At 37.5% G+C, this 14,216-nt stretch overlaps 1 protein-coding gene across 2 annotated transcripts; it reads right to left on the reverse strand.

The window, feature by feature from the left end:
- Positions 1-253: 253 nt before the first annotated feature.
- Positions 254-13,974, reverse strand: dync2i1 (dynein 2 intermediate chain 1). Of its 2 annotated transcripts, XM_059326770.1 has the most exons (23): positions 13,869-13,974; positions 13,618-13,671; positions 12,539-13,508; positions 12,390-12,457; positions 12,077-12,292; positions 11,524-11,589; positions 11,141-11,191; positions 10,031-10,268; positions 9,088-9,190; positions 8,794-8,923; positions 8,582-8,693; positions 8,409-8,497; positions 7,370-7,499; positions 6,605-6,777; positions 6,075-6,237; positions 4,309-4,422; positions 4,130-4,191; positions 3,065-3,116; positions 2,883-2,943; positions 2,461-2,560; positions 2,228-2,359; positions 879-1,102; positions 254-791 (listed from the first exon to the last, which is right to left on the reverse strand). In XM_059326770.1, exons 1-23 carry the CDS (start codon positions 13,881-13,883, stop codon positions 620-622), a joined length of 3,495 nt encoding a protein of 1,164 aa, XP_059182753.1. In that variant the 5' UTR covers positions 13,884-13,974; the 3' UTR covers positions 254-619. The 2 variants fall into 2 exon arrangements, with proteins under 2 accessions (XP_059182753.1, XP_059182754.1); XM_059326771.1 differs by lacking the exon at positions 11,524-11,589.
- Between the last annotated feature and the right edge of the window lie 242 nt (positions 13,975-14,216).

Here is a 14,216-nt window from a genome sequence, read left to right on the forward strand (position 1 = left end):
AAGTTTAAGTGCCTGTTTATATCCTTGCTTATGGATATTGTATGATGTTTAGAAACAGCATACTACATTTTGACTACTTTTAGGCAATGACAGAAGAAGAATTTAGATCCCTTACTTAAGTAAAATTACTAAAACCACACTGCATAATTACTCAACTACAAGTAAAAGTCCTGTCGGCTATTCGAAGCTTTCCCTTATAAGTTCATTATCATCTCAGAAAAATAAAAAAATAAATATAATGAAATAACACAACTACAGATATTGCCAGTTTATTGTATAAAAAAGAAAGTAGTTAATGCCATACAAATATTAAACATTAATCAAAGAGTAGACATATTTACATCAACTTTTACATTATATGCTTATTTTCATGGAGAATATTACATTTCGTGGCCCCTGTAAAGAATCTTTGGTATTCAGCCACCTTGTTCGAACAGTGATGTTAATGAAAAATTATCTATGAGGAAAAACCTATCACACATCATTAAATATGACAAAGATACAAAGTGACTGTAACAAAATCAGATTTATAAATTGATCTTTATGCTCTTCCAGAGTTTTGAAATGCAGTCAAACACAATCTCATCAGTATAAATGCAGCCATAAGAGATGCAGTGTTTCAGAAGGCTTCAGTCATCATACTCTCCAATTTCTCCTCTTCTGCAATCATGGGCACAGTAAAATCTCTTGCGAAGTACTGCATCTCGATCTTTCCTGACTCATGTGCCAGTGCTATTCCTGAATATGTGTTTTGTTGTCCTGAGTCTCCAAACACAGCCATGGCCATCACTCTGAGGACAGAAAATGACCACCACATATCAATATAACAAATCTAATATCAGTCATAAAAGTCATCCCTAGTGTCTGCCCAGTGTTACCTGTCAGAGTCAAGCTTTTCGGTGACCACAGGCTCTGTGTCATTTTTCAGCAGGTCCCATATGTGGAGGTTAGAGGCTGCATCGAGCACACAGAAGACTGATGGTCGGGTTTGTGTCCACTGTAGTGAGACCACTGGCTCAGAAGCTGGACTGTTCTTCCACTCTGCAACAGGCTGCTCATGGCTGACAGCATGCAGCCTGATGGTGCCGTCTCCACAACCCACCTGGAATAAGAGCAGGGGGGGAAAAAAGGGGGTTTATATGATTTGTTGTTTATGTTTTGATGGTCTTATTAAAAATGCAATCATGTCTTACAGATGCTTAAGACTGGGGCCCTCAAAACTTTTAGTTAAAATCTCAGTTACATCAGAAGCCATTATATCATATCATAGGATAGAACCCCCCCAGCAAGTACTTCTCTTCTCATTTAGGTTCTCAGTCCTGTTGCACCAGTGTAGAAATGTGGGTGTTGTCTTTGATAACAAACTTTACTTTGACCAGAAGGGGAAGTCAGTCGTTCAATCGTACATTTTGCAACTTTGTTACATCTCAAAAACATTTTTTATCTGCAAAGCATTTAGAAACTGTCATCCATGCTTGTATTACATCCTGGTCTTTAAACTTGGTGTTATCTTTGACAAAGCACTGTCTTTTGATGTCCAGGTGACAGAGTAGTGCAGTCCTGCTTTGCCCAACTGAGCGGATAATAAAGAGCAGTTTATTCTTTTCCTCAACAGATTCAGAAAAAGCTCATCCATGTTTTTATCTCCTCCATACTGCAAAGAACTTTATTCTGGTATCGACCGCTTATCTAAACTCAGGTCTTGGGGGGTTGGAGCCAATCCCAGCTGACATTGGGCGAGAGGCGGGGGACACCCTGGACAGGTCGCCAGACTATCACAGGGCCAACACATAGAGACAGATAATCACACTCTCATTCACACCTACGGGCAATTTAGAGTCACCAATTTAACCTAAGTGCATGTTTTTGGACTGTGGGAGGAAGCCGGTGTACCCGGTGAGAACCAACGCTGACATGGGGAGAACATGGAAACTCCACACAGAAGAGTCGAACCAGCGACCCTCTTGATGTGAAGCAAATGTAAAATTTTCTGTGGAACTCTGAGGAACTGGAATTCCTCAGGCTGACAAACTCATTGACCTCTTCTACATCCTTTATAAAAACTTGTCTTTTTGCTTAACTGATGGTATTTATCCTGTTTTATATCTTGTACATGTTTTTAGCTTTATCATTGTTGTTTTTTATAGTGAAGTACTTGATAATAATAACAACAATAACAATATAACAACAGAAGTCATTTTAAGGTTTGAAAAAAAAGCACTCTCACCAAGAACAAGTGTTGCCTGAAGGGAGAAAAGTGGATTGAGGTGACTTCAACAGGTCGGACTCCAGGCTCCTGAAACCTGTAAAACTTTGGTGGAGCCTTCAAACCGTGACTCGTTTCATGATTGACCAGACCCTAGACAGAAATTATATTAATACATTATCAGAAAATGACACAGAAACACTAATAAGTTCCAAATCAGGGGCTCATGCTATGCCGGATGAATTAGTGCTCACCATATTGGTGCCGATAAAGAAATGATTGGAGTCTGTTGGAAGGAACTTTAAAAGAAGCGTCTCTAGCGGCCCTGTTTTCACCGCATCTCGAGGTGACACCCTGAGAGCCAGACGGACCAGGACAGGGAGAAAAATTAGAAATTAGAGGTCAAAGGTTCCCACATTCCCAGCCAAAAACAAACTGTGCAACAGTGGAACACGACACTTCATCGCTTTTGACACTGCACATGTATGACCGCGGATATGTTCCCATCAGATGTTGAGGTGACAAAAACAACAGCCCCAAAGTGCATAACAAACAAGATCGTATGACCACGACAGAGCAGCTGTGTTCCACTGGGGAAAGACATTGTGGGGTATTTTGAGCCCAGTGGTTGGCAGTCAGTGACGGATGATCATCACAAGCTATTTATCAATCTCACCTCTCAGCAGTGAGGAGGTGGGAGCTGTGGAGCAACTTCACTTTGCCCCCAGGCCTGAGCCCTGCACGAGGGAACGACAGAGACAGAGACAGAGAGAGAGAGTGAAGCTGGTACCACATGTGTAGGAAAGACGAGTACGTTCATGGAAAAAGACGACGTGCTGTAAAACGTGTCTGCCTCACCGAGGTCTGTCAGGGAGCCTGCCTCGTCGGCTTTTGGGAGTTCCACCACCACCTAAAGGACACACAGAGAAACACATGCAGGCCCATCGTGACATTACTTTGCTGTTTGTGTACAGTTTTTAAAATCACCATGTCCACAAGTTTTAACACAGGCAGTTATCTGTATATGCATGGGTAGAAGACAGGACCGTTCTTATTCTGCTACAACAAAAGTAAGAATTGAATTGAACAGAATTTTGTGATTTATATCGCCATGATTCTTGCTTTACTTTTAGGACGTAATTATGCTAAAAGTCTTGGAACTACAGTCCATATAATTTTGGTAGATGTAAATGTGAACGGTGATTTTTTAAAAGCCTGAATTTGTTTATATTTTGGCAAAATGGCCTCAAAAAAAATGTGAAAAACTATCTATTCACACTTGCTTTTCCCAACGTACTTATGGATTTCAGAAGTATCAATCAATGACTTTGAAACTGAAGAAAACCTTCAAGTTGCTCTTATTCTCAATACGGCTGGCGTGATTTGGAAAACAATATCTAATTGTGATTATTTTGACTAATATTGCAATGTTTATATGAGATGGACTGTGATCATGGTGTGATTTTTTTGGTGAGAATTTCTTCCAAACAATCTGTAACAAAAAATTTGTGGGCCGAGTCATCTCAAAATTGCTCTTCCTGCAACTTGGATATAACACAAGTCCATATTGCAATTTTAATAAAGTTTTAAGTTCTGGAGTTAGGGACCATATTTTTTTCTATGATTTCTAAGCACATTTATGGTCATTTATTCATCATAAATAACACAATAAATCAGGGACAATGATACCCTCATTAAGTCTAAAAACATGTGTATGTCTGTGTTTAGATTTGACAGTATTATGACTCCAACAAGGAGTGCAATTTTTGATGTGGCAATCAGGCCTGAAGGGTTTCAGACTACATTATTACCTACTATTATATAACAATTATTACCCAACTTCTTGTTTGTTTTTGCACCTGTCACTTCCACCTCACCAGTACCTTCCCCTCAGGTCTTAATCCACTTTGTTTCCCAACTTACCCAGAAATTTAAAACCCCCGTTTCATCCAGAGAAGCCAGCTGGAACGACAGTCCTGACGACTCTGGATCATGAAACAGAATAACAATCAAAGCCAACTGTGAATGTCAGAAACACGTGGTATATTTATAAAATGATGAACTTAAATCAGTGTGTTAACCAGTCCTACACCATTCCATACCTTCTTCAGATGCCAGGAGGGGGACCTCTGGCCTCAGGCCCCCTGCTGCAGCGGAGGGGACGACTTCTACAGACGTCACAGAGGAGAAATGGCCTGAGCCGGCCATCACTGCGTCTGTGTTGACAGGGTGACAAAAGAGAGGATATCAGCACACACTGAATCAGCTCTATGGTAATGTAAGCTTCTGGTCATAAAGTAAGAGAAAGGGCAGAGGCTGTCCTGAATCACTATATACAGTAAATAAGGATGTTTGCCACTTATTGCCTGCTGACATTCATTTCCTAGTAGCGGAAAGAGAAAAACATAACAACAGAGATGACCGAGTGAAAGATCAAGGGGCTTTATATTCTCAAAATGAGGGCAGACAAAAACAGCTCGGTAAACACATGCTTGGTGTCAGGTTGCAGAAATAAGCATGGGTAAATATATAAAACTATATATTTACAAAGCATTGATTAAAATTCACTCAAAAACACCTGAGAAGGTAGAAACTTTCTTTACAAAAGGGCTTAAATATTTTTCTAGCTGGCTTTTCAGCAATAATGCTACTTGTAGATGTATGCGGTATTAGAAAAAACTGGCAGGAATATCCCCTTTAACTTTATGCAAAATTAATATGTTCCTATTTTTTTATCATTATTTTTCTATCAATTAATATTTACATTTTCTGCTGCTTATCCAGGAATTATTGTTAAATACTGCTGGCAAGTACTGACAAAAATGTGCAAATAATAAATATTAATAAATTCAAGCACTTTTAAGTAATTCTAGGCCTTATCATCCCTGCTGGTTTTCATTTATTTTTTCATATTTTGCCTAATATGACTGTGAGACATGTAATCCATTCTATGTGGTATTAAAAATATCTGCCTTCTTTATAAAAAAAAAGACAATATTTGAGGGAAAAGCATAAACATGTGATGGAATGAGTGAAATTGTTAGATATTTGCAAAAATCTCAGTTTCAAACTCTACAGCGTCATCATGAGTTCATCACAGTGGCTTCTTTTAAATCTCTTTTAAAAACTCACTTTTATCGATTGGCCTTCTCTTAATTTCCTTTTATTACTGTTGTATGATTACCTTGTTGTGATTGGTGATTTTCAATTTTACATTTTACATTTTTTTAAAGTTTTTTTTTAATGTAATTTCTTCTTTTTGTTTTATTTTGTTGTTGTCAGTAAATTGTATTTGATATGTTTTATTTCTGTTGTACAGCACCTTGTAACTTGTTTTTGAAAGGTGCTATATAAATAAAGTTATTATTATTATTATTATTATTATTATTATTATTATTATTATTATCAGTGGTTTATCATTCAAGCAAACATTTTTTTTTTTTTCATTTAACCTTTATTTAACCAGATAAAAAACCCATTGAGATCGAGACCTCTTTTACAAGGGTGACCTGGCCAAGAAGGCAGCAGCACACGTCAAAAGTTACAAGACAGACGAACAATAACAATAAACAGGCAGCGAAAAGTCCAACATATTAAAAGTACTAAAGTGCAAGTGAATAGGCGGTATAAATAGGTAGTATAAATAAGCAGTATAAAGTGCAGCAGTGATAAATACAGTAGCAAATTAGGAACATGAGCACTGTGCAAAAGATTTACATTTACGTTTTTTGAGAGTTGTGCGAAATGCTCCCAAAGGAATAAGTTCTGATAGTTTCAGCTCAGATTGAAGGGTATTCCAAGCAGAGGGGGCAGAGAAACTGCATACCCATGTATTTCAAAATTAATGAAATTCTCATCTGTAACATACCGGTGGAGAAGGTCGGCTGTCGGAAAGTCCACTCCTGCTCTCCTATCTTCAAGCGGTAATGGTCACCAGCGTGCTCCCTCAGGTCCCACAGCACCACAGAGCCAACTGATGTTCCTGCAAACACCAGCGTGGCCTTTCCAGGGCTGAAGCAACAACACTGCACCTGCAGCAGTGAGCAATAAAAGAGGTTACTGTCAGAGTTTTGTGGGTGTTAGAGGTGAACTGGCTTTGGTTCCTCTGTGAGTTATTGACAAATTTACTTTCAGGCCAGAATAATGTAATTTGGACTGCCCTTTTTGGGATATTTATGTAATGAAATAAGGAGATTACACTGCAATTTTGATTGTCATTGGTATTTTTGGATGACAAGCAGAACAAGAAGGCAGGCTGATTAATGTTTAGTGTGTTGAACCTATTCTATCTGAGCAAATCAATACAAGCCTAGCTGGTATAAAGTTTTGAAGTGACTATAATGCCTATCTATATATGTATCTATATTTTTGGTGATTTAACAAACTTTAAAATGTCACCTCAGATTCGTAGACGAGGACTTTTTGTGGTTTCGAAGGCTCCCAGATGTTCCAGATGCAGATGATGGTGTAGCTGTCGAGTCGCACTGCGCTGGGCTTAGTTGTCGGGCTGTGGACTGATATCATGGTGTGCCTCTGGACCTGAGAGAAGTGCACCAGGCTGATGGGACGACCTGCAATCAAAAATAGTGCAAATTCACGATAAGAGCTACATAAATAGTGTAATCACATGCATGAACCGGTTTATACAGCTTTTTCTGAGTCCTGTGTACATGAAAAATAATAAATACTAATGAGAACATAGCGGTTTTGCAGTAAAATAATGTTTATTGTTTATTGTATCCTTTTTTTATTTATTATTGTATTTAATGTAAGAATATAATGAATTTCTTGTCCATCGTTAGAAGGAAAAGTACCCTGGTTCGTAGCTACAGAAGTTGAAAAGTTATGTTTTTGTTTTGTTTTTCATTATGATTATTTATAATTTGATTTATTGTCTTTTTTTTGGTTATTTTTTGATTGGTCATAATTTTTGGATGACATTGGATGACTACTATTTCAGTTGCACAATTTTATTGGAGTGAATAAAAATGTAAAGTTATTTTATATCTGATCCAAGATGAAAGATTGAGGAAAGATGGCAAGTGTAATCTGAAGATGCATTATTGGAGGGGTTTGATTTATGTATACCAGATGTATGCAAAATGTTTGTTAAAATGTTCAATAAAAAAAAAAAAAAAGAATATAATGAATTTCTCTGTGTACCATAAAGGAAAGGCAACTTAGTGTTGAGCTGTAAACTTCCATCGCTGAAAGACAGCGTGTCTGTTTGAGACCTGGGCTTCCTCAGGGATCTCCTCTCAGCTCTATCCTCTTCCAACAGGACCACCATCACCTTCATTCAGTCACAAAAGACAACAGTAACACGTTACTTTTGGCCACAAAAAAAAACTCGATACAGGAAGTCAATAAGTGTGACATCTTTAAAACTGGGTATCAGGGTTATAATCTGAACTAAAAGCGAATCTAAAATTAAAATGAGCAGGGAATAATATTGTTGTAATAAAAAACTAAATATAGACAAAACCCTCCAAGAAAACTATGACTAAATGGAAACAATGTTGCCTTGTTAAACAACTTAAACAAATACAGCTAAAATATGTTGATTCATTTAATTTTTAGTCTTTTAGCTACAATATATCTATTTATTGCTTACATATTTGTGTGTGTATAACACATGCTAGTGGAAGTTTCCACTAGAGGGCGAAGCAGAGTCAAAACTAATAGAAATGCTGGATTTGCACATGCAGTAAAGTCTTGTAGAGTAATATAACAAGAACATGATTTAAACAATCTAGTATATCTAGTTCCATGTATTTAAAATATTCAGCTCAAGCCTAATATGAACCAATTTTATGTAAAAATTGGATTTATATAATGTGTTTTTTCCACTTTTTAAATTGAATTACTGACAAAAATAAACTTTTGTATAATATTATAATTCACTGAGATGCACCTGTATATGTATATGTATATATATATATATATATATATATATATATATATATATATATATATATGAGAAATAATTAATTTAAGTATTTTTGGGGGGCAGCTGTAATGTCTCAGGCAGATGTAGCTACATACTATATATAGTATGTAGCTACATAAAAAAGAAAATTAAACTAAACAACAACCAGAAAAGGCACTCTGGCATTGAAGTTATACTTCTAAAATGAAATTAAAAAGCCAAAACAATAATGAAGTAAAAAAATAAATTAAAATGGGTAAAAAGAGGGAGAACCTGTGAGGCTGAGCGCAGAAACGCTGTCAGACGCTGTGAATCAAAGCTCAGTTCACTTCTGTTTCGTGTTTCCTGGGAGAGGTTTGGATCTGAAACAAAAACACTGTTATTGATTTCAACAAGTAAAAGCTGAGCAAATTGGAGAACGATCTTTTTAACGAGCTTTCCCTCACCACCACAGGCTCCCATGTGCTCTGGAGGATGCTGCGTCCACTTCTCACACACCTCGATCTCCTCTGTCTGGATGTCTCTGTCTGCATTGTCCTCATTACACTGAACATAAGCCTGACATGGAAAATGTTATTTAGACAATTTGTACGGTGAGACATAGAATATTTTCCTTTTTACAGATCTCTGTGTAAAGTAAAAGGGAACAAATATGGACCTGCTTAGTGTTTTCAGTTCCAAAGGTTCTGATATACATGTCATATTCATTAACGGGTGGCAGATCCAACAGAGAAGCTGTCATTGAGAAATCCAGATCAATTAAGCGAAGAAGCTCTGCACTGCGTTTCCTGTAGTTAGAAAAAAAGCACACTGAAGCTACAATTAAAGAACACATGCACTCTGTACAAAAGAAAATTCTTGCTCAAGACAAAAGTGCCCTGAATCACAAGAACGGAGGATCCAATAATATTACAAACCACTTAATATTTAGGTTTTTTGCAAGTTAACTTACTTCTGTTTTGTGGCAACTTTTTTGCTGACTTCACGCTGCTTTGCGGCCACAAAGTCGATAAACTTCCCACGCTGGGAAGCTCTCCTCTGGTTGTTTTCTGATCCTATTAACAGAGCAGCAAAGATGCATTAAATCCCCTATAATTCGGCACAAAATATGCAGACATTAACTGGCTGTTCACAGATGACACATGAAGAAACAAATCTGGGTACACAGCAAGGTTATAATAGTTTTGGATTTTTCATTAGTTTTTGTTTTAATTTTGTTGTGAATTTTTGTTTTCAAATTCAGTTAGTTTTAAGAGTGAGTTTTCTAGTTTTAGTTTAGTTTTTAGTTTTTGAAAATGCTTAGTTTTAGTTTAGTTTTTATTAGTTTTAGTTTTTTTGTAATGGGGTATTTGTTGGGTGTGTGATTCAAAGAGGCCATAATAAACTTTGAATTACCTTGTGTTGAATTGTGCTATACAAATAAACTTGCCTTGCCTTGCCTTGCCTTGCCTAAATGTTTCCTTTATTTCCTTTGGTTTATCCATCTCAGCCCCAATAAGGTTATTAACTCTTACAGTTCTGGGTGTTTTGAATTTTGGTTCTAGTGTAGACATCCCAGTCTCAGTCAACATATTTACCATGTGTTGCATGTTCAAATAAATCCACTGAATTATGAATGAAAAAAGTTGACAAAAACGAAAACTAAGGACATTTTCACTATAATTTTAGTTAGTTTTGTAACCACAAAATACAGTTTCAGTTAGTTATCATTTTTTTAAAAAACTCTAGTTTTTATTTTTATTTCAGTTGACGAAAATGTTTTTTCAATTCTAGTTTTCGTTATTTCGTTAGTTTTCGTTAACTATAATAACCTTGGTACACAGTGAAATGCAATAACACCAAGTGCTTTTGTTAATATATATTTTGGGTGGATCGGACAGCAGAAGGAACTGTACCTCTGGACCATTTAGGCCCTTCTTCCTCCTCTCTGCTCGTAATTTGTGTGGACTGAGCTGTTCCCACTCTCTCGTTCTCTTCGTCCATGGCTCTCTGAATTGCTTCAATTTCCTTTCTCCTTTGTGCTGTAAGTTGCTCCCTCTCTTCTCCCTCCTCTGCATGCTGCGGCTCCTCCTCGTCCTCACCTTCACCTTCATTTGCGCTCTCATCCATCTCCTCAAAATCCTCCTCATAATCCTTTCAGTAGAAATATCCCATCACACATTTCTTACCATATTTTTAACCAAACATAAAAAATAAAATGCTATGAGCATGAACTTTGCAAGAATGAAAATGGACACACTTGAGAAAGTTCTGAATACTCACCAGTCTCTTTGAACGTAAATCGATTACAGCATGCAAAAGTAACACAAAAATAAGTGAATGAATATTAAAAAATCTAAATTTTAACACGATGAGAAAACTTAACCCTTGTGCATGCCGTTAAAAATTTGCTCTGATGTCCTTAGAGGACAACGATGTCCACTCAAAAACTGCCATAAAATTATTCATTAATATTACTTTCCATTTTTCACTGAGTCAAATACTTTAATCAACTTCCTACAGTCCTGATCACAACTACCAAATATTCCTTCATTTACATAATTTTAACCCTTTAAATGCTGGATTGTTTACATAATACCACAAAAATTGAATTCTTTTCTATGTACTATTATTGCTAGGGGGATTTTTAAACATTTTTTTAAAAGTCGGGGATATGTCAAACAAACATGAGACAATGGCTCAATCTGCTGGAAAATAGACAAAACTAAAATTCTGAAGCCAAGGCCTGATATAACAGAGTTCATGCTTTATGGTTTTGATGGGATTCAATGGGTAGACCTTCCCCCTTCAATGGTCTGAGTGCCTGTATTTTGGCTACACAGTTTTTTATGGACTTATTTTATGAGCTAAGTTGAACTTTCAAAATTACAAAACTCACACCCTTGCCAAAATATATGCAATCTGAACACAGCCAAAAATGTTGCAAGTGATGCACAAGGATTAAACAGCAAATTTTGGTTCTACAGTCTGTGGCCTATTTCATAATTAAAAGGCTATTTTATTACCTCAAAGTCATCTTCATATTCCTGGTCAGCCAAATCCTCATCGTTGGCAACCTGCAGATGTTACATAAATGCATGAATATGCTGTGCAGAAAGTCTTTGAGAAGATGAGGCACTAGAGTGAAATTGAAGCTGAAAGTATTGTAGAAGACAAGAAAATAATAATGCACAGCATGCAGTACAGACAGTATATGGGTCAGACGCCAAACAAAAACACTAATTTCACCAGCTCAAGCTAATTTTTTTCAGTTTCAGCTCATAACTTCATACATGCAGCTTGAGCATGAGCAGAAGTATGATTTGTTTTCATGCAAGTAAAGGAAATTAAGATGTGAGAGTAAAAATAGTCCCTCAGAAATGTACAGCCAAGACACCAAGCATCTCACAGGTTTCTCTGTGTCTCCCACATCTTTCACAGTAGTTGTCTGGTGCTCAGAGGCCAGTGCTGTATCCTGGATCATAAAAATGACACATTGGGGGGAAAAGCCATATAAACCTTTAGGGACCTACAATGAGAATACATAATAATCTACATGTTGCAGTATACAGGTGCATCTCAATACATTTGAATAGAATAAAAGTAAATTTCCAGTAGTTCAAGTCAAATAGCCCCTACTAAGTATTTAGTGCATATAGATGGACATACTTTTCAGAGGCCAACATTTTCATATTAAACACACTTTTTAAAATTGGTCTTTTGTAATATTACATTTTTTTGAGACACTGAATTTTAGGTCTTCAATAAATGTAAGCCATAATCGTTATAATTAGAAGAAATTAAATAAATTAAGGCATGGAATGTTTCATTCTGTGTGTAATGGACCTATAAAATGTGTTATTTCCACTTTTTGAATTGAATTAGTGACATAAATAAACTTTTCTATGACATTCTAATTTATTGAGATCCACCTGTACTAGCAACTTTATATGCACACAAACCTCAGTTTTAGAGTCTTGCTTATGACTTTTGTCCGATGTTCCCTTCTTGTCTCTGTGGTGATTTCTCTCTGCTTCGTCCTCCTCTCTGTGTCTCCTCTCTTTGTGTTTGTCCCACTCAGCTCGCTCTCTGTCACCGCGGTGACGGCTGACCTCTTCACCTGACCCCTTCAAGTCTCGATGCTCCCTGGATTCGCTGTCATGCTTCCGCCTTTCATCCTGGAGAACAACAACATCCCACAAACAAGTCACGTCACGTGAAATATTCTAGTCGTGGGACAACTTGAGGCAAATGTATTTATTTTGATCTACTTACATGATATTCTCTCTCTTTGTGTCTCCTTTCTCTCTCCTCTTTATGTCTTCTCTGTTCTTCTTTGTGCTCTGAAATCAGAAAAGACATGAATGCTGCCCTCATAGGCAAATAATAAGCTGGAAAATGTGTTAACACTGTTGTGGTCTCACCTCTGTCCTCCTTCCCCTCCAAATGCTTTCTGTCTCCGTGTCTCTCTCGTCTGTCTTTGTCATTCCTCTTGTCTTCATATTCATCTTTGTGTCGCTCTCTCTCTCGATGCCGATCTCTCTTCTCTTTTTCATGTTTTTCCATCCGATCTCGTTCTCCACTTCCCTCGTGTCTCTGTCTCTCAGCCCCGTGTTCTCTGTCCCCTTCTTCTCTCCTTCTTTCCCTGTGTCTTTCTTCCCTCTTTTTGTCCCTGTCCTCCTCATTACGTCTTTCTCTATCCCTTTCTTTCTCCTCATCTCTGTGTCTTTCTTTCTCCCTCTCCCTTTTGTGCTTTTCCGTCTGATCTCTTTCTCTGTCCCGCTCTTCTCTCCTTCTTTCCCTGTGTCTCTCTTCCCTCCTTTTGTCCCTGTCCACCTCATTACGTCTCTCTCCATCCCCTTCTTTCTCTTTATCTCTGTGTCTTTCTTTCTCCCTCTCCGGCTTTTCCATCCTATCTTTTTCTCCACTTCTCTGTTCTTCTGACCGTCTTTCCCTGTGTCTCTCTTCCCTCCTTTTGTCCCTGTCCTCCTCATTTCGTCTCTCTCCATCCCTTTCTTTCTCCTTATCTCTTTTTTTCTCTTTCTCCTTATCCCTTTCATGCTTTTCCTCTCTATCCCGCCTCTTGTAATCCTCATCATACCTCTTTCCATCTGTCAACTTGTCCCTTTCCCTTCTCTTCTCCCTGTCATCTCTTTTGTCTCTTTCATTGTCGCTTCTCCTATCTTGTGAGCCCTGTTTTCGCCGATCTGCATATCTGTCTTTTTCATTTTCATCTTGCCTCTCCCTTGTACTCTCCCTTTCCCTGGGCTTGTCTCTCTCTCTTCTGGACTCCTTCTCTGGGTCTCTGTGGCGTCTCTCTGTTGATTCCCCACCACGGTGCTTTCTCTCATTGTCATCCCGCCTCCTGACATAGCCATCACCATGTCCTCCCTCCTAAAACAAAAACAAAAAAGTATTCAGATCATTTGGATGTCATTATCTCGATGGATAAGGATCCAACTTGAATCACCGTCTGCTTTTTTTGAACTCCCAAAAAACTTACCCTGATGTGTTTTGTTAGTTCAGCTGGCCTCCATGTATCTTCCTTGGTTATTTTCTAAATAAATATATATATTATGCTCACTGGATGACAATACCAACGTTCATTTACAGAAAATATAAACATATTTGTATGACCAAATCATCAGAAAATCAACGGTAATTCCCTCAGACAACACTACATTATATTTTCCTCGAAAAAAACATGACCCAGCGTTAGTCAGCATACGGTAAACTCAAGGATTAAGCACTTACCTTATCACTGTGCATGTTCTCATCTGTGGTTTTATTTTTAAAGTCTTTCAAACGCCGAAAATCAACTCATATTTTTGTAATGACGCCGCCATCATGGTAAATCCCTTGTGCGCAAGCGCAGTAGGTCGAAACCAAGGAGTTCGCGTCACTTCAGCTTGACAACAGGCTTCTTAATCAATGACAGAGCGATCGCTGGAATCAGCAACAGTTGCCTGGCAACAGTCAACGACTTTTATTGCTCAACGGTCTATTTCCATGTGTATTTCGAACAAATCATGTCTTATTGTTTATCATGATAAACAAAATAAATAATGTTTAAGGGGGTTTATTAATATCTAACCCTAATTA

This window comes from Centropristis striata, chromosome 23, assembly GCF_030273125.1.
Source record: "Centropristis striata isolate RG_2023a ecotype Rhode Island chromosome 23, C.striata_1.0, whole genome shotgun sequence".
Lineage (NCBI taxonomy): Eukaryota > Metazoa > Chordata > Actinopteri > Perciformes > Serranidae > Centropristis > Centropristis striata.

Bases quoted from the DNA above. Each gene is read 5' to 3' on its own strand.
- dync2i1 (XM_059326770.1), bottom strand. The intron at 10,269-11,140 runs GTAATAAAATAG...TTCTACTGAAAG, and splicing joins AATATGAAGATGACTTTGAG to GATTATGAGGAGGATTTTGA. The intron at 9,191-10,030 runs GTACAGTTCCTT...CTCTGTTAATAG, and splicing joins AGGGCCTAAATGGTCCAGAG to GATCAGAAAACAACCAGAGG.